The sequence below is a fragment of the Pleurodeles waltl genome, chromosome 6 (assembly GCF_031143425.1).
Source record: "Pleurodeles waltl isolate 20211129_DDA chromosome 6, aPleWal1.hap1.20221129, whole genome shotgun sequence".
Classification (NCBI taxonomy): Eukaryota; Metazoa; Chordata; class Amphibia; order Caudata; family Salamandridae; genus Pleurodeles; species Pleurodeles waltl.
The window spans coordinates 6000795-6024307 of record NC_090445.1 but is presented as its reverse complement, the minus strand read 5'-3'; the positions used below and the strand labels follow the sequence as shown (position 1 = coordinate 6024307).

The window sequence follows — 23513 nt, the reverse complement described above, 5'->3', positions numbered from 1 at the left end:
AGGGCACAAATGAATGCGAAATTAGAAAAAGAGCTAAGTAAGGGGACTTCAGTAGATAATTATGCTTTTGCCGCAATAAAAACACAAGGGAAAATAGCTTTAGACGCTTGGCATGTAGGGAAATTTTGTATATATCGTGGTGAATCTTATTATGATAACATTTTCGTGGGAGCGAGTGAATGTAAACATACGTTTATCTTTAAGGCCAAATGGACATTCATGCTGAACGGACTTGACCCTGTCATACCTGGTGTATATTACATTTGTGGGCATAATGCCTATTATCGTCTTCCAAAGGGATGGTGGGGGAGATGTTATTTGGGTATAGTGTTCCCAAAGGTTTATCAACTGGATGACCTATCGGTGATTCCAAAGACGTCTGGATCTCATCGTATCCAGAAAAGAGAGACTGCAGCTGCTGTGGTAGGAGATATATTTGGAGCCATGATTCCTTCATTGGGAGTTGTGTTGAATTCCATCAAAATAAGAAAGTTGTCTACTATAGTGGATAACATGTTGACAAAGTTTTCAGGTGCTATAATCCTGATGGATGCTGAACTTGCAGCAGAAAGAGCTATGACTCTTCAAAACAGGCTTGCCCTAGACATTCTTTTAGCAAAGGATGGCGGTGTTTGCAAAATGCTTGGTGCGCGTCACTGTTGCACGTATATACCAGACAACAGTGTGAAGATTAAAACAATGCTTGCAAATCTAACAAAAGAGAGTGCAGACTTGAAGGAATTGAAAGAACCAGGAGTTTGGGAGAAGGTTGGAAAGGGAGTTGCTTCAGTGGGAAATTGGCTTGGTGGCATTTGGAATGGAATATTACTAAAAATAATACAGGGAATACTAATAGTACTAATTTGCATCTTTGGGATTTGGGGAATAAAGAGGGGAATACTAATGATCATGGCAAGAATTAAGAGAAGGAAGGAAGAGAAGATGATGAAAAGAATGGCAGAAGAATACAAGGCAAGAACAAGGGGAAATAAAAGGCAAAGAGAACTGACAGAATTTAAATGTAATAAAATTTGTGGGAATAGTTTTGTGTGATGACAAATAGTCATCAGAGGAGGGATTGATGGCGCAGAAACTAAGGTTTTACATTTATTAGCGCATAAACGTAGTGCCGCAATAATCAAGTGTGACTTTAACCGAACTAATAAAGATTGTACGGGGACAAATGTGCCCTCAGAGTAGTTCGCCAACATTTATAAGCGTGCTTTATATAACGTGATGTATTAGAATTGTACTAATCTGACATAACCGTAAACGTGTGCCATGATTTGCTTGTTTGAAATGTTTTAACTTAGCATAACTTTAGTGGAGGCTTCGGCCTAGTTGCCTTGTCTCACGGTCTAGATGCTCGTGTTTTTCTAATGTGCTAATAAAACGTGTATTCCTGCTTGAAGCTGTACTTTTCCAGTGTGATCGGTTCACATGCTTATCTTTAAGGTTTCGTGCCAGCCTGGCATCTTCTTCTTTGCTCCAAGGTCAATCTGCAGGTGCAGACAATGGAAGCTCTGAAAGTGAGTTAATTGGTAAAATATGTTGCAACTTACGTTCCCGACTCCAAGGATAATGTATGCCTAGGTAGAAGCTTGTGAATTGTTGTTTTTGATTGGACAATTTGAAGCCAACCTATGAACCCTCCAATGGAAGACCCTACTGGATTTGAACTGTTGATTATTTAAACCTGGTGCACAAGAAGAAAGCAGCCATTAGCCATTAGCCATTGGCCATTACCCACTGCACCCATGGAGGACATTATTGCCCATTGCAGCCATTATGGCCCATCATGCCGACCTCGTCATTTTGCCATCTTCTACGATGCCAATTGATGTTCAACGCCATTTTGAATGAGACTTTGATGCTTTCTCTAATCGAGAGAAAGAGACTTTAAGTAATTCTCGCTCTAGAGACTTTAACTTTGATCTGCCCCTTTGCATAAAGTAGTAGTTTTGTCCTTTTATCTTGCCGCTGTGAGGCAATTGCCCCGTCCACCCTGCCCCCTTTGCCCCGTCCCATGCTGATCGAAACCGGTACCTGTGAGACGAAGACTTCCTTGAATGCTGATTGAATTTGGTAAATATGAAAGGAAATGTACAATTGCATTGTGTTTCTTTTTAGGTAACCAACTGCTGATTTTTGATAAGAGCCCTAGTTAGGAGTTTTCCAAATCAATGTTGCTAAATTGTTTTTGCATGAAGTCCCACATGCAGATGCTAATTTGAGGTTAGATGAGGATTCATTTGTTGCACGATGCAATTTGAGACCTTGTTATGCTGACTAATGTATGCAATTAGCTCATTACAGATTATAGTTTTAGTGGTTTGCGTTGCTATTATCGAATGCATTGTTATTCAAATGCTGCATAGATTGCATCTTTTTCGCCGTTATGGACAGCTATTAATGTTCATTTACATATATCATTTGGTGTTGAGACACATTTATATCGTGCTAGCTTTGTTAATATAGGGAAATAAATTCATTAACTTTGAATGAACTGGTGTGGTTATTCATGGCCGAAAGGTCATGGTTCGCCGAAATGTTTTCTGGATTAATTGTGAAGTGTTATGTTGATCAGGGCATTGCTTATGTTCGTTATTGATTATTGATTTGATTAAATTGACTAATCTCGGGTGAAGAGAGCCCCACTTGGTCAAAAGATTCATCGACCCAAGAGCGTCCAAATACAGGTAATTTATTAGGAGGGAACGCTCTATCAATGGTGGGGTTACCCAACAGTGTGAGAGGCCTGGCCAGTCATTGGAGGAATAGGTATAGGGAGAAGCTAGGCCAACAAGGGGTTGGCTAAAGTCAAGAGTTAAGCCTAGCTAGCAGAGGTAGGAGTATATCTAGCAGTGGGAGGAATAGCCCGGGAGGGGGTAAGGTGATAGTCAACACCACCCTCATTGACAATTGTTAAATCGGAACTCAAATCCCTTGTATTCCAAAGACATTTTAGTGTGCAATGCTCCAGAACACCTTCTGAAAGAATCAACTCACTCTCTTGGTATGATTTGGCATCCTCCTAACACTGCACAAACTTGTAACACTCAGTAATTCTGACTGTGTAATCTATATCCAAGAAGTAAAGATCTACTTGTAACAGAAAGAGCTTGAGCATTTTGGTAGGTCTGCAATGATTTCTACCTCAAAATTACTTGGTGCCATAGGAGCCTTACTGCTGCGCTCTTTCTGCTACGCAGTGCTACTGTAAAGTGCTCTAACATCTTTGAGTGATGTTCTCGTTACATAAAACTGCACATAAAGAAACAACAGTGGGAGGGTCCTGGGCATTGGTTGGAGAGGTATGAGGTATACAGCCAGCCGTAGGAGGGCTTAGACCAGCAGGAAGAGGTGTATAGCTAATAGTAGGAGGGGCTAGGCCAGCAGTTACAAGGTATAGCCAGCAATAGGAGGGCCTAGGTGGGGTACTGTGGAGGGGGGAGGAATCAGGGTGAGCATTACAGCCAACAAAGGGAGGGTCTAGGCCAGCATAGAGAAGAGTATAAACAACATTGAAAGTAGCTATACCAGCAAAGGGAGGGGCATAGTCAAATGTAGGAGGGGCTATGCCAAGAGGGGAAGGCGATAGCCACTAAAGGGCCTGACCAGCAGCAGGAAGACTGTTGGAAACAGTGGGTGGCACCTGGCCTTCAGTGAGATATCAGAATCCTGGAATGGGGGGGCTACCGACAAAGGGAGGGGGGCCTGGTACCTGCGGGGGGGTCACTGGCAGCAGGACGGGGGGAGGGGAAGGGCCTCAGCCTCACCCATCACCTGCCAGCAGGGGGAGGGGTGCACCTGCCTCACCAATCACCTGCCAGCAGGGGGAGGGGTGCACCTGCCTCACCAATCACCTGCCAGCAGGGGGAGGGGTGCACCTGCCTCACCCATCACCTGCCAGCAGGGGGAGGGGTGCACCTGCCTCACCAATCACCTGCCAGCAGGGGTAGGGGTGCACCAAGCTGTTCTTCTCACCAGAATGACTGGTATTTTAATGTCCTAGCTGGTACAACAATGTGAAAAGCGCCTAATGCCATTATTCCTTTCCTCTTGTCACTCAATACTTGAAAGAAGCAAACACAGGAAGAAAGTGCTTTACACCGCCCCCCAGGGCTGCCCCAATGGTGTAACTTATAGTGAATAGGGCCGATGCTAAATAAAGTCCTGTTCATGCCTCGTGTCTGGGCTTTGCAGAACCTTGTAACATAAGGCAGGGGCCGGTACCACCCCTGGGAGGACTCAGGTGGAAATCACAGACTGCTTGGGGGCCGGTACAACCCCAGAGGCCTCAGGTGGCCACCACTGGCTGCAGAGGGGCCGGTACCACTACCCGGGAGGCCTCAGGTGGAAATCACAGGCTGTGTAGGGGCGGTACCACCCCCAGGAGGGCTCAGGTGGCCACCACAGCTGCGGATGGGCTGGTACCACCCCCGGGAAGGGCTCAGGTGGCCACCACAGCTGCGGATGGGCTGGTACCACCCCCGGGAAGGGCTCAGGTGGCCACCACTGGCTGCGGAGGGGCCGGTACCACCCCCAGGAGGGCTCAGGTGGCCACCACAGCTGAAGATGGGCTGGTACCACCCCCGGGAAGGGCTCAGGTGGCCACCACAGGCTGCGGATGGGCTGGTACCACCCCCGGGAAGGGCTCAGGTGGCCACCACAGCTGCGGATGGGCTGGTACCACCCCCGGGAAGGGCTCAGGTGGCCACCACAGCTGCGGATGGGCTGGTACCACCCCCGGGAAGGGCTCAGGTGGCCACCACTGGCTGCGGAGGGGCCGGTACCACCCCCAGGAGGGCTCAGGTGGCCACCACAGCTGCGGATGGGCTGGTACCACCCCCGGGAGGCCTCAGGTGGAAATCACAGGCTGTGTAGGGGCGGTACCACCCCCAGGAGGGCTCAGGTGGCCACCACTGGCTGCGGATGGGCTGGTACCACCCCCGGGAAGGGCTCAGGTGGCCACCACTGGCTGCGGATGGGCTGGTACCACCCCCGGGAAGGGCTCAGGTGGCCACCACTGGCTGCGGAGGGGCCAGTACCACTACCCGGGAGGCCTCAGGTGGAAATCACAGGCTGTGTAGGGGCGGTACCACCCCCAGGAGGGCTCAGGTGGCCACCACAGCTGCGGATGGGCTGGTACCACCCCCGGGAAGGGCTCAGGCGGCCACCATAGGCCACGGGCTGCCGAGGGGCGGTGCTTACCACTGCCTCGTGCTCCTCCCATCTCTGAATCCGGCAGCGCCAATGGAAGGCCGCCCCTTGGAAACCGCCCCCGCGGCCGAGCCCCGCCCCTGGAGACCGCCCTAGCGACCGAGCTCCGCCCCTGGAGACCGCCCTCACGACCGAACCCCGCCCCTAGAGACCGCCCTCGCGACCGAGCTCCGCCCCTGGAGACCGTCCTAGTAACTAAGCTCTAGATAACAAGCTGCAGCCCGCTTAGCCACCCTTAGCCGGGCCGCCATCTTAGAATGGGCTGCGGACGTTCTGCGGCCAGGATACTCGCAGTGGTGGGCAGTGCCAGTCTGGTGCCGTGGGCAGGGACACTGAAATCCCGCGCCGTGCGCGAACCGTGGGCACAGCCGAGGAGCGCCGAGCCCGTACCACCGTCCGCAGACTCCGACTTCTGCCCGTGCCAAGATGGCGTCCACAGAAAGAGGACGAGTTTCCGTCTTCTGTGACGTTTACAATAAACAAAGAAGAAGGACAAGCTAGCGCCGCGTGCCGTGGTGGCGACGTCACGCCTTGGTTACCGCGTAGCAACGGGGAAGCCAGGAGCAGAAGGGCAGCTGCGAGGGGGCAACGGTGAGAGGAGGGGACAGGGGAGAAGGGCCCCGGTGGGGTGGTGGGGCGAGGGGTGCAGGCAGCCCAGCCAGGCTTCCCGGGGCCATGCGTGACGTCCTGCTCCAGCCCAGGGTTTTTCCCTTTGAATTCTGGGACTTGTAGTTCTGTTTGTTCTGTTATAAAACTGGACTACAGGTCCCAGAATTCAGAGGGAAGAGCCTGTACTGGAGCCGCAGGTCACGCATGGGCCTGTGTAACTGGGCACCTATGCCTGGATAGGTCTAGGGTGCAAGGGAAGGGGCAGGAGGGGGAGGTGGGGTCAGGCTGTGGTGGGAGCGAGGCACAAAGACAAGGGCAGAAGGATGGGGCAGGACGGAGGCGGAGGGGCAAGGTGAGGAGGGAGGCAGAGGGACACCATAACAAAGGACGGACAGGGCAGGAGAGAGGTACAGGGGCAGGATGAGGAGGGAGGGACAAGATGACAAGGGGTGGGCAGATGAGGGCAGGAGAGAGGTACAGGGGCAGGATGAGGAGGAGGGACAAGATGGCAAGGGATGGGCAGATCAGGGCAGGAGAGAGGTACAGGGGCAGGATGAGGAGGGAGGGACAAGATGACAAGGGGTGGGCAGATGAGGGCAGGAGAGAGGTACAGGGGCAGGATGAGGAGGGAGGGACAAGATGACAAGGGATGGGCAGATGAGGGCAGGAGAGAGGTACAGGGGCAGGATGAGGAGGGGGAGGAGGGACAAGATGACAAGGGATGGGCAGATGAGGGCAGGAGAGAGGTACAGGGGCAGGATGAGGAGGGGGAGGAGGGACAAGATGACAAGGGATGGGCAGATGAGGGCAGGAGAGAGGTACAGGGGCAGGATGAGGAGGGAGGGACAAGATGACAAGGGGTGGGCAGATGAGGGCAGGAGAGAGGTACAGGGGCAGGATGAGGAGGGGGAGGAGGGACAAGATGACAAGGGATGGGCAGATGAGGCCAGGAGAGAGTACAGGGGCAGGATGAGGAGGGGGAGGAGGGACAAGATGACAAGGGATGGGCAGATGAGGGCAGGAGAGAGTACAGGGGCAGGATGAGGAGGGAGGAGGAGGGACAAGATGACAAGGGATGGGCAGATCAGGGCAGGAGAGAGGTACAGGGGAAGGAGGGGGAGGAGGGACAAGATGACAAGGGATGGGCAGATGAGGGCAGGAGAGAGTACAGGGGCAGGATGAGGAGGGAGGAGGAGGGACAAGATGACAAGGGATGGGCAGATCAGGGCAGGAGAGAGGTACAGGGGCAGGATGAGGAGTGAGGTGGAGGGACAAGATGAAAAGGGATGGGCAGATCAGGACAGGAGAGAGGTACAGGGGCAGGATGAGGAGGGAGGTGGAGGGACAAGATGACAAGGGATGGGCAGATGAGGGCAGGAGAGAGGTACGGGGCAGGATGAGGAGGGGGAGGAGGGACAAGATGACAAGGGATGGGCAGATGAGGCCAGGAGAGAGTACAGGGGCAGGATGAGGAGGGAGGGACAAGATGACAAGGGGTGGGCAGATGAGGGCAGGAGAGAGGTACAGGGGCAGGATGAGGAGGGGGAGGAGGGACAAGATGACAAGGGATGGGCAGATGAGGGCAGGAGAGAGGTACAGGGGAAGATGAGGAGGGGGATGAGGGACAAGATGACAAGGGGTCTGCAGGGTGGGGCAGGAGGGAGGCAGAGGGACAAGACGGGAAGGGAGGGAGGTGGCTAGGGTAGAATAGAGGTAGAAGGACAGGAGGAGAAGGTGTTGTCTCCTCCCCAGCCTGCTAGCATGTGCAAGAACACATCACTCACGGAGCTTGTAGTTAACATCTTTAGGAAAAATCAGTTGAATTTTTGGCTGGACAATCAAACTTGCGACTGGCAGATACGGAGCACCAAGGATGGGTGCCGTATATGGATTTGACCACTAGAGATGAGTTTGGCGGCTGGCTTAAGGACTTTGGGGGTCATTCTGACCCCGGCGGGCGGCGGGAGCCGCCCGTCTGGAGGGAACCGCCAGAATACCGCTGCGCGGTCAAAAGACCGCCGCAGGTATTCTGGGTTTCCCACTGGGCTGGCGGGCGACCGCCAACAGGCCGCCCGCCAGCCCAGTGGGAAACACCCCTCCATGAGGATGCCGGCTCCGAATGGAGCCGGCGGAGTGGAGGATGTGCGACGGGTGCAGTAGCACCCGTCGCAAATTTCAGTGTCTGCTGAGCAGACACTGAAATTCAGGGTGGGGCCCTCTTACGGGGGCCCCTGCAGTGCCCATGCCATTGGCATGGGCACTGCAGGGGCCCCACGACACCCCATACCGCCGAAGCCGCCAGGAACAGGATGGCGGTATGGGGGTCAGAATGGAGGATTCAACAGGGCAGCGGAAAACCGGCGGGAGACCGCCGGGTTTCCCTTTCTGGCCGCGGCTGAACCGCCGCGGTCAGAATACCCTGTGGAGCACCGCCAGCCTGTTGGCGGTGCTTGACCGCCGGGGTCGGAATGACCCCCTTTATGTATTATGATTAAAGCTGGCTATAAGAATTAAATTTATTGATATTTTGAATGTCATCGTAATCAAACTATTTGTTACAAGGTCGTATCAAACAAAAAAAAACAATAGAAAAATATGTGTTATGATCATATATTCATTGAATTGATTTTGGTAAAACGTGATTATCTGTTTTTATTGGTTGAATGTGAGTACGATTGAGGTGGTTTCAGTGGTTATTATTATTATGATTATATTTTGTTTGTCTTTGTGCTTCCATGTCTGTTTTATAATATTCTAGTTTTATATTTTGAGGAAAGTAAAATATTTTTTTGTCTAATAAAAAATATTTATATGTCGAGAAGGATTTGTATTTTTGTTTGTATGTAGAAAGATATAGGAGAGAAAGGTGTTTGTATAAATATTGAGTTAACATCTTTACTCATCAGCGTACACCATGGAAATTAACTCTCGATATCCCGTTAACCCTTAAAGACCACACCCTGACACTTCCAGATTGATTACGTAATGTCCTTCATGAGTCCGCCCCTCGTTACGGGTTCCCAACTCTTAGAGTTCTAAGACACTCCAGCTCCCCCACTTGTTACATAAAAAAGATACGAACAATAGCAGAGTCCTGAAAGAAGAACACTGCTATCTCTTAGCCAGGGGCGGCTCCTCCGCTATGGTGGAGCAGCTTCGTTCCACCTCCCCCCCCCCAGCACCAGCTGCAAAACGTTTACAAGAAAACCATAATAAACTATGTTTATTTTAGTTTTCTTGTAAAAGGGATGGGGCCACGGGCCGTGACGAGCACGTTGCACTCCCCCTCAGTGAGCTTGTATGTTTGGCCGGCCGTTATGGGCCGGCCAAACACATATGCAGACTAGGCTATCTCCAACCGGGTTAGAGACAGCAGGCAGAGACTTTAACTCTGCCTGGGAGCGCCCTGGCTGGGAGCTCTGTCCAATCCTAATGCTGCTTTCATGCTGCCAGCAGCGTTAAAGCGGCATTAGGATTGGGCGCAGGGCCGGCTGGGAGCCTGTTCCTGCAGTCGAGGATGGAGGAGCTTATCAGTGCGGCACAGCAATAACAGTAAATAAAAAAATATATATATGTATTCTTTTTTTTTTCCTTGTCATGCGCCGCAGCGTACCGCCCCTTTTCCCTCCCACGAGCGGTCACTGGATGCAGCTGTCTTTTACCAGTTAGGTGCAGTTCTTTCCTAACAGTCAGGTGCAGCTCTCTCTTAGCAGTCAGGTGCAGCTCTCTCTTAGCAGTCAGGTGAACTGTCTATTAGCAGTCAGGTACAGCTCTCTCTTAGAAGTCAGGTGCAGTTGTCTATTAGTAGTCAGGTGCAGCTCTCTCTTAGCAGTCAGGTGTAGCTCTCTCTTCAAATCAGTCAATCAGCCAAATCATTTGTAAAGCGCACTACTCACCCGTTAGGGTCTCAGGGCACTGATGGGGGGGGCTGCTACTGATCGAACAACCAGGTCTTGAGCTGTCTCCTGAAGGTAAGTAGGCCCTCTGTCTGACATAGGTGGGTGGGAAGGGTGTTCCACATCTTGGCGGCGAGGTGGGAGAACGATCTGCCACCGGCATTCGTTCTGTGGATGCCTGGGACGGTGGTGAGGGCAAGGTCAGGGGAGCGAAGCTGTCAGGTCGGGGTGTAGAAGGAGAGCCATCTGTTGAGGTATTCTGGTCCGGTGTTGTGCAGTGCTTTGTGAGCATGGGTGAAGTGTTTGAAAGTGATTCTCTTGTTGACTGGGAGCCAGTGCAGGACTCTCAGGTGGGTTGTGATGTGGCTGTGGGGGGGGATGTCCAGGATGAGGCATGCAAAGGCGTTCTGTATGCATTGCAGACTTTTCTGGAGCTTGGCCGTGGTTCCTGCGTAGAGGGCGTTGCCATAGTCCAGTTTGCTGCTTACAAGGGCTTGGGTGACCGTCCTTCCGATTTCCTAGCAGTAAGGTGCATCTCTCTTTCTTTTTGTTTTTTTTAAATAGCGCTGCTCAACCCAGTACAGGGTGTCCTTGTGCTTTATAATATACAACTGAATACAAGAAGACAATAGTGAATCTATGAAATAGGTACAGAATGTATGCCATCATGCTGAGGGAAGTACATATGTAGTAGGCAAAACCATTTTTGTTAAAAGAGAGGTAAATTCAAATGTGCATTCCATGGGCTGAGTCTAATCAAGCCACGTGTTAGGATAGTTTCCACTTTTTAAGGAGTTGTTCTAGATCTTGCTTAAATTGAGCAAAAAATGTAGCTTTCTGTAGGCAGGTGGGGAGTAAGTTCCAGATTTTAGGGCCATTCCATGAAAAGGTGTGTTTCAGTGCTGACGATTTCTTTATCTTTGCTAGATTAAGGCATACAGACAGCATACCTCTTAGACTTTTAATTCCAACAGACAGAGAAGGTGTTGAGGTGAGATGCGAGGGAGTGTTTAAGTGAATAGTCGTCTATATGGTGCATGTGATCTTGAAAGTGCTTGTGGCCTCCAATGAGCCAGAATACTGAGGAGAAAACAGAAGGGAAGTGGTGGAAGTGTCTTTTGCCAGCAAGGAGTCGGGCCGTAGAGTGCATTAGGGCTTTTAAAGGTCTAAGTCATGACCTGGTGGACCAGTGAGCAGCAAGTTACTGAGTTCAATTTTAGAAATGACCTGGGTTTGCTAGGCCCCTTCCCTGTGGAATAACAGGAAGAGCAACATTGTTGTGACAGAGCTTCAGTTTATAAGAGCACATTTTAGGTTTGAGCCTACTGACAAAGTTTCTGTTGTAGAAGAGATGTGTCACAGAATATTACTGTAAACTGATCATAGGTTTACTCTGCTATCTAGCTCTGTAAACAAGAAGTGTTTTTTGATCTGGGGTGTCTGGAATGTGTAGATGATGATGGATTTCAGGGTACATTGAGGCCCTGGGTGGGTTTTCTTTCAGGGGAATGCCCTCAGGTGCCTTTTCAATAGAGTTGTGTGCAGTGTGGACATTCCTTATTCTTTAAGAGTCTTCATTGCTGCTTCCTTATCTCCTTTCTGACTGCTCCCCTACTCTGTCTTTTTCAGATTGATCACACTGAAATAAAAGGGCAGAATGGCAGACGCAGAGATAGAAGGTCACAGTGAGCCGATGTCCGGTGTGGTGAGGACTGAAACTTTAAACATGGAGACTGACAAGCAACGGTCCGGTGCCACAAACCCTGAGCTGAGGACCATTTCAGAGAGTGCAGAGCTGTTCGCTGGTGAGAAGAGTGAAGAGGTGCGGTCCAGTGGGATGAGTGTTGAGTCGTGGAATGGTGAAGAGAATGCAGAGCTGCAGACCGGTGAGAAGAGCACAGAGCCTCAGACCAGTGAGATGAGCTCAGACTTGCTGGCTAGTGATGCGAACCCAGATCAGCAGACCAGTGAAACAACCACAGTGCCACAGACCAGTGAGAAGAGCCCAGAGCCACAAACCAGCAAGACAGCCGCAGAGCCACAGACCAGTGAGAAGAACCCAGAGCCACAAACCAGCAAGACAGCCGCAGAGCCACAGACCAGTGAGAAGAACCCAGAGCCACAAACCAGCAAGACAACTGCAAAGCCACAGACCAGTGAGAAGAACCCAGAGCCACAAACCAGCAAGACAACTGCAGAGCCACAGACAAGTGAGAAGAACCCAGAGTCACAAATCAGCAAGACAACTGCAGAGCCACAGACAAGTGAGAAAAACCCAGAGCCACAAACTGGCAACACAAACGCAGAGCCACAAACCAGTGAGAAGAACCCAGAGCCACAAACCAGCAAGACAGCCGCAGAGCCACAGACCAGTGAGAAGAACCCAGAGCCACAAACCAGCAAGACAACTGCAAAGCCACAGACCAGTGAGAAGAACCCAGAGCCACAAACCAGCAAGACAACTGCAGAGCCACAGACAAGTGAGAAGAACCCAGAGTCACAAATCAGCAAGACAACTGCAGAGCCACAGACAAGTGAGAAAAACCCAGAGCCACAAACTGCCAACACAAACGCAGAGCCACAAACCAGTGAGAAGAACCCAGAGCCACAAACCAGCAAGACAACTGCAGAGCCACAGACAAGTGAGAAGAACCCAGAGCCACAAATCAGCAAGACAACTGCAGAGCCACAGACAAGTGAGAAAAACCCAGAGCCACAAACCAGCAACACAAATGCAGAGCCGCAAACCATCAAGACAACTGCAGAGCCACAGACCAGTGAGAAGAACCTAGAGCCACAGACCAGTGAGTCAGCCACAGAGCCACAGACAAACAAGATGAGCAAGGAGCCACAGATCAGTGACCAGAATGCAGAGCTAAAGACCAGTGAGAAGAGTGTGAAGCAGAAGACCAGTGGGACAATTGCAGAGCCACATACCAGTAAGAAGAGCAAGGATCCACTTATCAGTGATGAGAGTGCAAAGCCACGAACTAGTGTAAAGAGCGTGAAGCTGCAGACCATCGAGAAGAACAAGGACGTACAATTCAGTGATAAGATCATGGAGCCGAAGACCAGGGAGAGAAGTGTTAAGCCACGGACCAGTGAGAAGAGCGCCATGCCGTGGACCAAGGAGAAGATCACAAAGTCACATACCAGGAAGATGAGTGAGGAGCCCTGGACCAGTGAGAAGAGAGAGGAGCCCTGGGCCAGTGAGAAGAGAGCGGAGCCCTTGACCAGTGAGAAGAGTGGGGAGCCCTGGACCAGTGAGAAGAGAGAGGAGCCCTGGACCAGTGAGAAGAGAGAGGAGCCCTGGGCCAGTGAGAAGAGAGAGGAGCCCTGGGCCAGTGAGAAGAGAGAGGAGCCCTGGGCCAGTGAGAAGAGAGAGGAGCCCTGGGCCAGTGAGAAGAGAGAGGAGCCCTGGGCCAGTGAGAAGAGAGAGGAGCCCTGGACCAGTGAGAAGAGAGAGGAGCCCTGGACCAGTGAGAAGAGAGGGGAGCCCTGGACCAGTGAGAAGAGTGGGGAGCCCTGGACCAGTGAGAAGAGTGGGGAGCCCTGGACCAGTGAGAAGAGTGGGGAGCCCTGGACCAGTGAGAAGAGAGGGGAGCCCTGGACCAGTGAGAAGAGTGGGGAGCCCTGGACCAGTGAGAAGAGTGGGGAGCCCTGGACCAGTGAGAAGAGTGGGGAGCCCTGGACCAGTGAGAAGAGAGGGGAGCCCTGGACCAGTGAGAAGAGAGGGGAGCCCTGGACCAGTGAGAAGAGAGAGGAGCCCTGGGCCAGTGAGAAGAGAGAGGAGCCCTGGGCCAGTGAGAAGAGAGAGGAGCCCTGGACCAGTGAGAAGAGAGAGGAGCCCTGGACCAGTGAGAAGAGAGATGCGCCCTGGACCAGTGAGAAGAGAGATGCGCCCTGGACCAGTACAGTGAGTTATCTGTTTGTGCTGATCTTCTGGGGATGATTTTTTTTTTAGGGAGGGCAGATTGATTGGTATACTATATCTGCTTTCTAAACCTGGTGGCTATAGTAACTCTTCAGTGACAGCACGTTCTGTCCTGAGAGAAGGAATCCAAAAGCAGTGTAACTGTAGATTACTGTCATTTACTTGCGACTCCATTCTTGACTTGGTGGTTTAATATCTACTCTTCCATTGCAGCTGGAACAGAAGACTGAGGCCTCTGACCTGTTCACAACAGCTGTGACTGAGGAAAAGCTGCAAGAAGCCAGAGAAAAATCTGAGAAGCGGGTCTTCGGCTCCAGCCAAGTGTTCTGGCAGATCGAGGACAGGAAGGACCATCAGAATGTCTACTCCTTTCCTCACATCGTGCAGTCCAGAGCCAATGAGCAGTAAGTAAACCCTCACCCAAGGTCTCTCGGCACGGACGTGTGGTGACCGTCTCTTTACATCGCGGACATCATCAGTAGTGTAAGTGCTTTTCTGTCCCCTTGTGTTTGTTGTCTGTTATAAAGTGTTGACAGCATTTGTGTACTCCTCAGGGGGTGGCAGCTGAGCTGTTTTGTCTCATTGGTTGGCTGGCCCTAAACTTCTGTGACTGTAGAGTTACTTGGATCAGTACCTCTGTGACTGTAGAGTTACTTGGATCAGTACCTCTGTGACTGTAGAGTTACTTGGATCAGTACCTCTGTGACTGTAGAGTTACTTGGATCAGTACCTCTGTGACTGTAGGGTTACTTGGATCAGTACCTCTGTGACTGTAGAGTTACTTGGATCAGTACCTCTGTGACTGTAGGGTTACTTGGATCAGTACCTCTGTGACTGTAGAGTTACTTGGATCAGTACCTCTGTGACTGTAGGGTTACTTGGATCAGTACCTCTGTGACTGTAGAGTTACTTGGATCAGTACCTCTGTGACTGTAGGGTTACTTGGATCAGTACCTCTGTGACTGTAGAGTTACTTGGATCAGTATGGCTAGGACTTTAGGGTTAGCTGGACCTGGACCTTTGTGACTGTCGGGTTAGTTGGACCTGTACCTCTGTGATTGTTGGGTTAGTTGGACCAGTACCTCTGTGACTGTAGGGATAGCTGGCCCTGTACTTCCTGCGTCTGCAGGACTTAGCTGCTGAGCGGTTGTGTGTGAGAGGAGGCTTCTTTTTGAATGGTTAGCCCCCACTTTTTGCCTGATGTTGATGTGTCCTATAAGTTGTAGTGCCCAGGGTCCCTGCTAACCAGGCTCCCTGGGCCAGGCCTCTTTCTCTAAATCTGTTTTGATGCTTGGCACAATTAGATACACTTTTACATATCACTGTAAGACCCAAGTAAATGGGTACCCCAGTACCCAGGGCATGGGATAGTAGGAGTAGGCCCCTGAGGGCAGCAGCACTGATTGTGCCACCCTCTACAACCCTGTACCCAGATGCACCAAGCACTGCCAGGCCTAAAAAGGCAAACTCGACATGTGTGCCCTGTCCACCCTATGGGTAAGTCACCCCTCTAGCAGGCCTTACAGCCCTAAGGCAGGGTGCACCATACTATATGTGAGGGCATAAGTGCATGAGCAGTATGTTTCCACTGTGTCCGTGCCAAACCCGGGCCATAGTGAGTCAATAGAGCAGCCATTTTAATTAAGTACATGTACTGGGTACTGGTCAACTACACAATTTCCCCAGCTACATGATGGCCACTCTGCACCCTGTGTTGTTTGGTATCAAACAACTCAGAATGATAAATCCAAACTGGTACCAGTATCAGATTTATTATAAAATGTTCCCAGGGGTCACCTTAGAGGTGCCCCCTGCAAAAGCTAACCTAACTGGCAAAGTTGCTGACTGGTTCCAACCAGCCTGCCACTTTCGGACAGCCAATACAAAAACCTGGGGGAGACCCATAGCTCTCTGGTTTGTAAAACAATGCCCTTCCTGGGTGGAGGAGCTAACACCCGCTCCCTCAGGAATGTGCAACACCCTGGCAGTGAGCTTCAAAGGGCTACTGCCCCAGAAACTCGTGCCTCCAGGCCTGCTGCTAGCAGCAGACGGCTTCTCCCCTTGCAAACCCCCACTTTTGGCAGGAGCAAAGGCGGGAAACCAGGCAAAGGGTAGAAGGAGTTGCCTCACTGAGCATGCACTACCCCTAGGGGCTTGCAGGAGAAGTGGACCCACCATTTTATTTTCCTCCATGTTGGATGGCAGGAAAATAGCCAATGAGGTTTAGGGAAGTGACCCTTCCCACAGGAAGTGGTCACTGTAGTGGGTGTAGCCACCCAAGGCTAGGTGTCCCATTGGACACTATCAAGTTCCCCGTAAAACGCCAACTAAATTCAGTATTTAGTGGGCTCCCCTAGACCAAGAAATTAGATTCATCTGGAAGAAAAGAAGACCGCAAGAAATAACCCAACAGGACAAAAACAGAGGACCTGCTGCACCAGAAGATGCTCCAAGACCCCTGCTTTCTGCACCAGAGTCCCGACAATCGCTGCGGAGGAGGAGCTGACCACAGGACCAACCTCAAAAGACCCTGAGGACCTCTAGGCTTCGCAAATAGCCGGAGATCTCCCTCCTGAGTGGAGGCACCACTCAAGAAATCAAAGAAATCCACAAGGAACCAACAAACCGGAGGGGGTCACTTCACCGACCGGACGATATCTCCACAACCAGAAGTCGCAGCCGGACTCGATGACACACCAATGACAGCCTGGACAAGACCTGCAAATGTGCCAACTTTGGTGGCACAGCGCCCTCCCATGGCTGAGTTGTGCCAATACCCCAAGTACTGGTCAGTGCACGTTGGACAACCCCAAAAACAGCTCACCCAGCGCTGCAACTGGACCAGGAGGAAGCCCCAGTGAGCAACTTCAGTGACACCCCGGACCTCCCACCAGAGCCTGCGATGTCCTGCAAGACCCACAGAAGAAGACTTAGCTCCAGCTCCAAAGGGTCCCTTTACGCACAGCATCCAAGACCTCCAAATGGCCCTGCTCCTGGCCGCCCTGACCTTGCATCACAGGAATAGCTGTGTGCCCCAGGTCCCCAACCCCTTGTGACCTCAACAGCTCAAGGGGACCACCAGGCACCAACTTTAAATCTGCAAATCAGCTCCTTTTCTAATTGGCCCCTCCAGGTGGCCCTATGCCTGTGCCAAGAGGTTTTGCAACGCTGCTCCCGCCGGAACCTGGTGGCCGCCCGAGGCTCTCCAGCTGGCACAAGGTGCCCACTGACTGCTGCTACATCCTGCAAAAGAAGAAACTGGTAACCCAACTGTACGATTTTGAATGTGTTTTAAAAAGTGACTACCTATTGATTCCTATGGTGCGTAATTACGCACAGAAAAACAAACTTTATTAAAAACTGAAAAAGTCATAACTCAAAAAGTACTTAACCTATTTTAAAGATCTTGGTCTTAAAATGTATATAAAAGTCTGAAGTATTTTTATAAATTCTGCTCTTGAGTTATTCATTGAGTGTGTGTGGTGCATGATTGATACTGTGAGTACAACAAATGCTTAGCACATCTCCTGAATTAACCTAACTGCTCGACCAGCTACCTTAAAAATTAGAGCATTAGGTGGTCTGATTTTTATCCCTGGAAACCACGTGTGGTTGCCTGGACCCCGGTACAGTGTGTCTAGTTTTGTACACTACATAGATGGCCAGCCTCTTACGTTGTGTCCATCTGAGTATATCAGAATGAGGTGCATTGTTGAGCCCTTATTTTTGAGGATTCAGGTGTTCCTGTGACACCTTCTTTCTATGTAAATATTAGTGTTGTGGAGTGTTGAGTTGTAAACTTGTCTTCTGACAGTAGATGGTTGTATTGTAGCCGGTCGATGGTGCAGTCATGACTGTATTCTTAATATTAATGCATAAATTAGCAGTTTACATCCTTTGAAACTGTTTATTTCTCTTCCTCCAGCTATGAGATGGGCCTGGCCCTCCTCTCTCGGGGAGACACAGAGGAAGCAGTCATCGCCTTTACTAAAGCTATAAACCTGCAGCCTGAACAGGTAGGAAGCTGCCATCTCCTGAGAAGGCCACTAGTAGAATTTGTTCCAAAAAACGCAATCCATTTCTGTGCTCACAAGCGGATAATGAGGGCATTGATGTGGATTCACTCGAGCATCAAGCGAGCATCTACTTCTTGACATGCAGCGTTGGATTGTGTCATTTAGCGTCTCCTTTCCTAGCGTGCCTTTTGGTACACATGTACACCAAGCCATTACAAGTTCAACTTGTACATTGGTCAGTGTTTGTATGGGTAGCGTACACGGCCTCTGTAAAGCCTCCGATTCTTTTAGCTTCTTTCCTGATGAGGGCCCTCTAAGCCCTGTGAAGTGAGCGAAACGTTGACGTGTCCATAACTGGCTTGATCACTACATGGGACTTTACTTCACTATTAGCTTAAGCCCCAGCTCAATTTAATTTATATTGTTGTCTGCACTTTCTTCTCCTTCTGCAACATATGTATAATATAAATATGTGGTGTTTTGTCCACCATTATTGTGTGTGTTCCTCATAATGTTTTTATTGTAGCTACTTGCTTAGTTTTGGGTTCATTCTGTTAAGAAACAAAGTACTGGTTGCTCCGAGTGTGACCACTTCTTGTTTCATTTACTACGTACCCGGGCTCCTCTTAGTTGTTGGGTAATCCCGCCCCTACACGCTGTAGTGGAATGGATGGCGCTATCTTCTTCATCTTGGGTGCACCAAGAGCGCATCTGGCTCAAGGTGAGGGGCTGAGTCTCCCAAGCCATCAGGGATTGAAGAGCATTATTGCTGGTGGGCACTCAACTGCACCGGTGCTCAGCTGAGAGGGCGACTTTCCCACATTAAACACCAGTGCAGGGAATCTGGGATTAAGTGAGATGCCCGCACCAGAGGGTAATTAAGGGAAATTTTGGGTGGGCAACGCAGGGCACCTGGGTCTAAGTGAAGGGTTAGCCTCCTGTGCCGTAACGGAAGGAAGTGCAAGATTGGCTGCCCCAGCAGGCACTAAGACCTACCCACATGACTAGTAGAAAGCTGCTCTGTACGTAGGCCCACCCCTAGGACGAGTAGCAAGCTGCCCTGTAGGTAGAACCACCCCTAGGACTAGTAGCAAACTGCCCTGTACATAGACCTACCCCTAGGACTAGTAGCAAGCTGCCCTGTACATAGATTCACCCCTAGGACCAGTAGCAAGCTGCCCTGTACGTAGACCCACCCCTAGGACTAGTAGCAAGCTGCCATGTACGTAGACCCACCGCTAGGACTAGTAGCAAGCTGCCCTGTACGTAGACCCACCCCTAGGAGTAGTAGCAAGCTGCCCTGTACGTAGACCCACCCCTAGGACTAGTACCAAGCTGCCCTGTACGTAGAACCACCTCTAGGACTAGAAGCAAGCTGCCTTGTACGTAGAACCACCCCTAGGAGTAGTAGCAAGCTGCCCTGTACGTAGACCCACCCCTAGGACTAGTAGCAAGCTGCCCTGTACATAGACCCACCCCTAGGACTAGTAGCAAGCTGCCCTGTACGTAGACCCACCACTAGGACTAGTAGCAAGCTGCCCTATTGTGAGAAAGTAGCCTCTTTCTAGCCTTGTTACCCCCACTTTTGGCCTGTTTGTGAGTGTATGTCAGGGTGTTTCACTGTCTCACTGGGATCCTGCTAGCCAGGGCCCAGTGCTCATAGTGAAAACCCTATGTTTTCAGTATGTTTGTTATGTGTCACTGGGACCCTGCTAGTCAGGACCCCAGTGCTCATAAGTTTGTGGCCTATATGTATGTGTTCCCTGTGTGGTGCCTAACTGTCTCACTGAGGCTCTGCTAACCAGAACCTCAGTGGTTATGCTCTCTCATTTCTTTCAAATTGTCACTAACAGGCTAGTGACCAATTTTACCAATTTACATTGGCTTACTGGAACACCCTTATAATTCCCTAGTATATGGTACTGAGGTACCCAGGGTATTGGGGTTCCAGGAGATCCCTATGGGCTGCAGCATTTCTTTTGCCACCCATAGGGAGCTCTGACAATTCTTACACAGGCCTGCCACTGCAGCCTGAGTAAAATAACGTCCACGTTATTTCACAGCCATTTTACACTGCACTTAAGTAACTTATAAGTCACCTATATGTCTGACCTTTGCCTGGTAAAGGTTAGGTGCAAAGTTACTTAGTGTGAGGGCACCCTGGCACTAGCCAAGGTGCCCCACATTGTTCAGGGCCAATTCCCCGAACTTTGTGAGTGCGGGGACACCATTACACACGTGCACTACATATAGGTCAATACCTATATGTAGCTTCACAATGGTAACTCCGAATATGGCCATGTAACATATCTAAGATCATGGAATTGCCCCCTCTATCCCATCCTGGCATTGTTGGCACAATCCCATGATCCCAGTGGTCTGTAGCACAGACCCTGGTACTGTCAAACTGCCTTTCCTGGGGTTTCACTGCAGCTGCTGCTGCTGCCAACCACTCAGACAGGTTTCTGCCCCCCTGGGGTCAAGCCAGGCTTGTCCCAGGATGGCAGAACAAAGGACTTCCTCTGAGAGAGGGTGTTACACCCTCTCCCTTTGGAAAATGGTGTGAAGGCAGGGGAGGAGTAGTCTCCCCCAGCCTCTGGAAATGCTTTTTTGGGCACAGATGTGCCCAATTCTGCATAAGCCAGTCTACACCGGTTCAGGGACCCCTTAGCCCTGCTCTGGCGCGAAACTGGACAAAGGAAAGGGGAGTGACCACTCCCCTGACCTGCACCTCCCCTGGGAGGTGTCCAGAGCTCCTCCAGTGTGCTCCAGACCTCTGCCATCTTGGAAACAGAGGTGCTGCTGGCACACTGGACTGCTCTGAGTGGCCAGTGCCACCAGGTGACGTCAGAGACTCCTTCTGATAGGCTCCCTCAGGTGTTAGTAGCCTATCCTCTCTCCTAAGTAGCCAAACCCTCTTTTCTGGCTATTTAGGGTCTCTGTCTCTGGGGAAACTTTAGATAACGAATGCAAGAGCTCATCCGAGTTCCTCTGCATCTCTCTCTTCACCTTCTGCCAAGGAATCAACTGCTGACCGTGCTGGAAGCCTGCAAACCTGCAACATAGTAGCAAAGACGACTACTGCAACTCTGTAACGCTGATCCTGCCGCCTTCTCGACTGTTTTCCTGCTTGTGCATGCTGTGGGGGTAGTCTGCCTCCTCTCTGCACCAGAAGCTCCGAAGAAATCTCCCGTGGGTCGACGGAATCTTCCCCCTGCAACCGCAGGCACCAAAAAGCTGCATTACCGGTCCCTTGGGTCTCCTCTCAGCACGACGAGCGAGGTCCCTCGAATCCAGCAACTCTGTCCAAGTGACCCCCACAGTCCAGTGACTCTTCAGTCCAAGTTTGGTGGAGGTAAGTCCTTGCCTCACCTCGCTAGACTGCATTGCTGGGAACCGCGACTTTTGCAGCTACTCCGGCCTCCGTGCACTTCCGGCGGAAATCCTTTGTGCACAGTGCAGCCTGGGTCCACGGCACTCTAACCTGCATTGCACGACCTCCTAAGTTGTTCTCCGGCGACTTCTTTGTGCGACTTCGGGTGAGCACCGTTTCACGCATCCTCGTAGTGCCTGTTTCTGGCACTTCTCCGGGTGCTACCTGCTGCTGAGAGGGCTCCTTGTCTTGCTCGACGTCCCCTCTCTCTCCTGGTCCAATTTGCGACCTCCTGGTCCCTCCTGGGCCACAGCAGCGTCCAAAAACGCTAACTGCACGATTTGCAGCTAGCAAGGCTTGTTGGCGTTCTTTCGGCGGGAAAACACTTCTGCACGACTCTCCACGGGGAGAGGGATCCGTCCACCAAAGGGGAAGTCTCTAGCCCTTTTCGTTCCTGCAGAAACCGCAGCTTCTTCTGTCCAGTAGAAGCTTCTTTGCACCCGCAGCTGGCATTTCCTGGGCATATGCCCATCTCCGACTTGCTTGTGACTTTTGGACTTGGTCCCCTTGTTCCACAGGTACCCTAGATTGGAAATCCACAGTTGTTGCATTGTTGGTTTGTGTCTTTCCTGCATTATTCCTCTAACACGACTTCTTTGTCCTTAGGGGAACTTTAGTGCACTTTGCACTCACTTTTCAGGGTCTTGGGGAGGGTTATTTTTCTAACTCTCACTATTTTCTAATAGTCCCAGCGACCCTCTACAAGGTCACATAGGTTTGGGGTCCATTCGTGGTTCGCATTCCACTTTTGGAGTATATGGTTTGTGTTGCCCCTATCCCTATGTTTCCCCATTGCATCCTATTGTAACTATACATTGTTTGCACTGTTTTCTAAGACTATACTGCATATTTTTGCTATTGTGTATATATATCTTGTGTATATTTCCTATCCTCTCACTGAGGGTACACTCTAAGATACTTTGGCATATTGTCATAAAAATAAAGTACCTTTATTTTTAGTATAACTGGGTATTGTGTTTTCTTATGATATTGTGCATATGACACTAAGTGGTTCTGTAGTAGCTTCACCCGTCTCCTAGTTCAACCTAAGCTGCTCTGCTAAGCTACCATTATCTATCAGCCTAAGCTGCTAGACACCCTATACACTAATAAGGGATAACTGGGCCTGGTGCAAGGTGCAAGTACCCCTTGGTACTCACTACAAGCCAGTCCAGCCTCCTACATTGGTTGTGCAGTGGTGGGATAAGTGCTTTGAGACTACTTACCACTCTTGTCATTGTACTTTTCATAAGAGAAAAATATACAAAACAAGGTCAGTGTATATACACATAGCCAAAAAGTTTTGCATTTCCTCTTTTCACTCTTTTCTAAGTGCTGAAAAGTACTTCTAAACTTTCAAAAAGTTCTTAAAAGTTTAAAAAGTTTTTTTCTGTCTTTCTAAAAAGTTCTGAAAACTTTTTTCTCTTTTTCTATCACTTTAACTCTCTCTAAAAATGTCTGGCACAGGCCAAAATGTTGATCTGTCCAAACTTGCATATGATCACCTTAGCTGGAAAGGAGCAAGGAGTCTCTGCATAGAGAGAGGTTTGAGTGTAGAGAAGAATTCTTCCTTGGAATTGTTAATTAACATGCTTAGAGAACAAGATAAGGCTATAAGTGCCCCATCTGTTGAAAAAGTACCTAATAGTTCCCAATCTGATTCAGGGACTCCCCCAGGAAAAGATTCAGGAAAGAAACTTCCTAGCCTGCCCATTACTAGACAGTCTAGCATAGTTGGTAATGATGGAGAGCCACACCATACAAATAGTGTTGTCTCACATCATAGCAAAAGCATTTATTCTCACCATACTGGTAGTAATGTTTCTGTTAGCCAAGCTGTTAGGGTGGCTTCTGTAAGGGACAGGTCTCCTTCTGTTCATTCCCATCATACCTCTGTATCTAGGAATGTCCCTCCCACCAACCCTGATGACAGAATGTTAGAGAGGGAACTCAATAAGTTGAGGGTGGAACAAACCAGACTGAAGCTTAAAAAGCAACAGCTGGATTTGGATAGACAGTCTTTTGAACTAGAGAAGGAAAGACAGAAGTTGGGTTTAGAAACCCATGGTGGCAGCAGCAGTATTCCCCATAGTCATCCTGCAAAAGAGCATGATTCCAGGAATCTGCACAAGATAGTTCCCCCTTATAAGGAGGGGGATGACATTAACAAGTGGTTTGCTGCACTTGAGAGGGCCTGTGTTGTACAGGATGTCCCTCAAAGGCAGTGGGCTGCTATCCTATGGCTATCATTTAGTGGAAAAGGTAGGGATAGGCTCCTTACTGTGAAAGAAAGCGATGCCAATAATTTTACAGTTCTTAAGAATGCACTCCTGGATGGTTATGGCTTAACCACTGAACAATACAGGATAAAGTTCAGAGAGACCAAAAAGGAGTCTTCACAA

General features: G+C 50.2%; 1 protein-coding gene across 1 annotated transcript in view; it reads left to right on the top strand.

The window, feature by feature from the left end:
* Nucleotides 1-5757: 5757 nt before the first annotated feature.
* The window catches only part of TTC16 (tetratricopeptide repeat domain 16), a 253336-nt gene continuing 235580 nt past the window's right edge, over nt 5758-23513 (top strand). Inside the window, exons 1-4 of the mRNA XM_069236961.1 lie at nt 5758-5814; nt 11358-13644; nt 13876-14066; nt 17588-17678. Of these exons, the coding sequence (XP_069093062.1) occupies nt 11386-13644; nt 13876-14066; nt 17588-17678 (2541 nt within the window). The 5' untranslated portion in view covers nt 5758-5814; nt 11358-11385. The remainder of the gene's footprint in view (nt 5815-11357; nt 13645-13875; nt 14067-17587; nt 17679-23513) is intronic.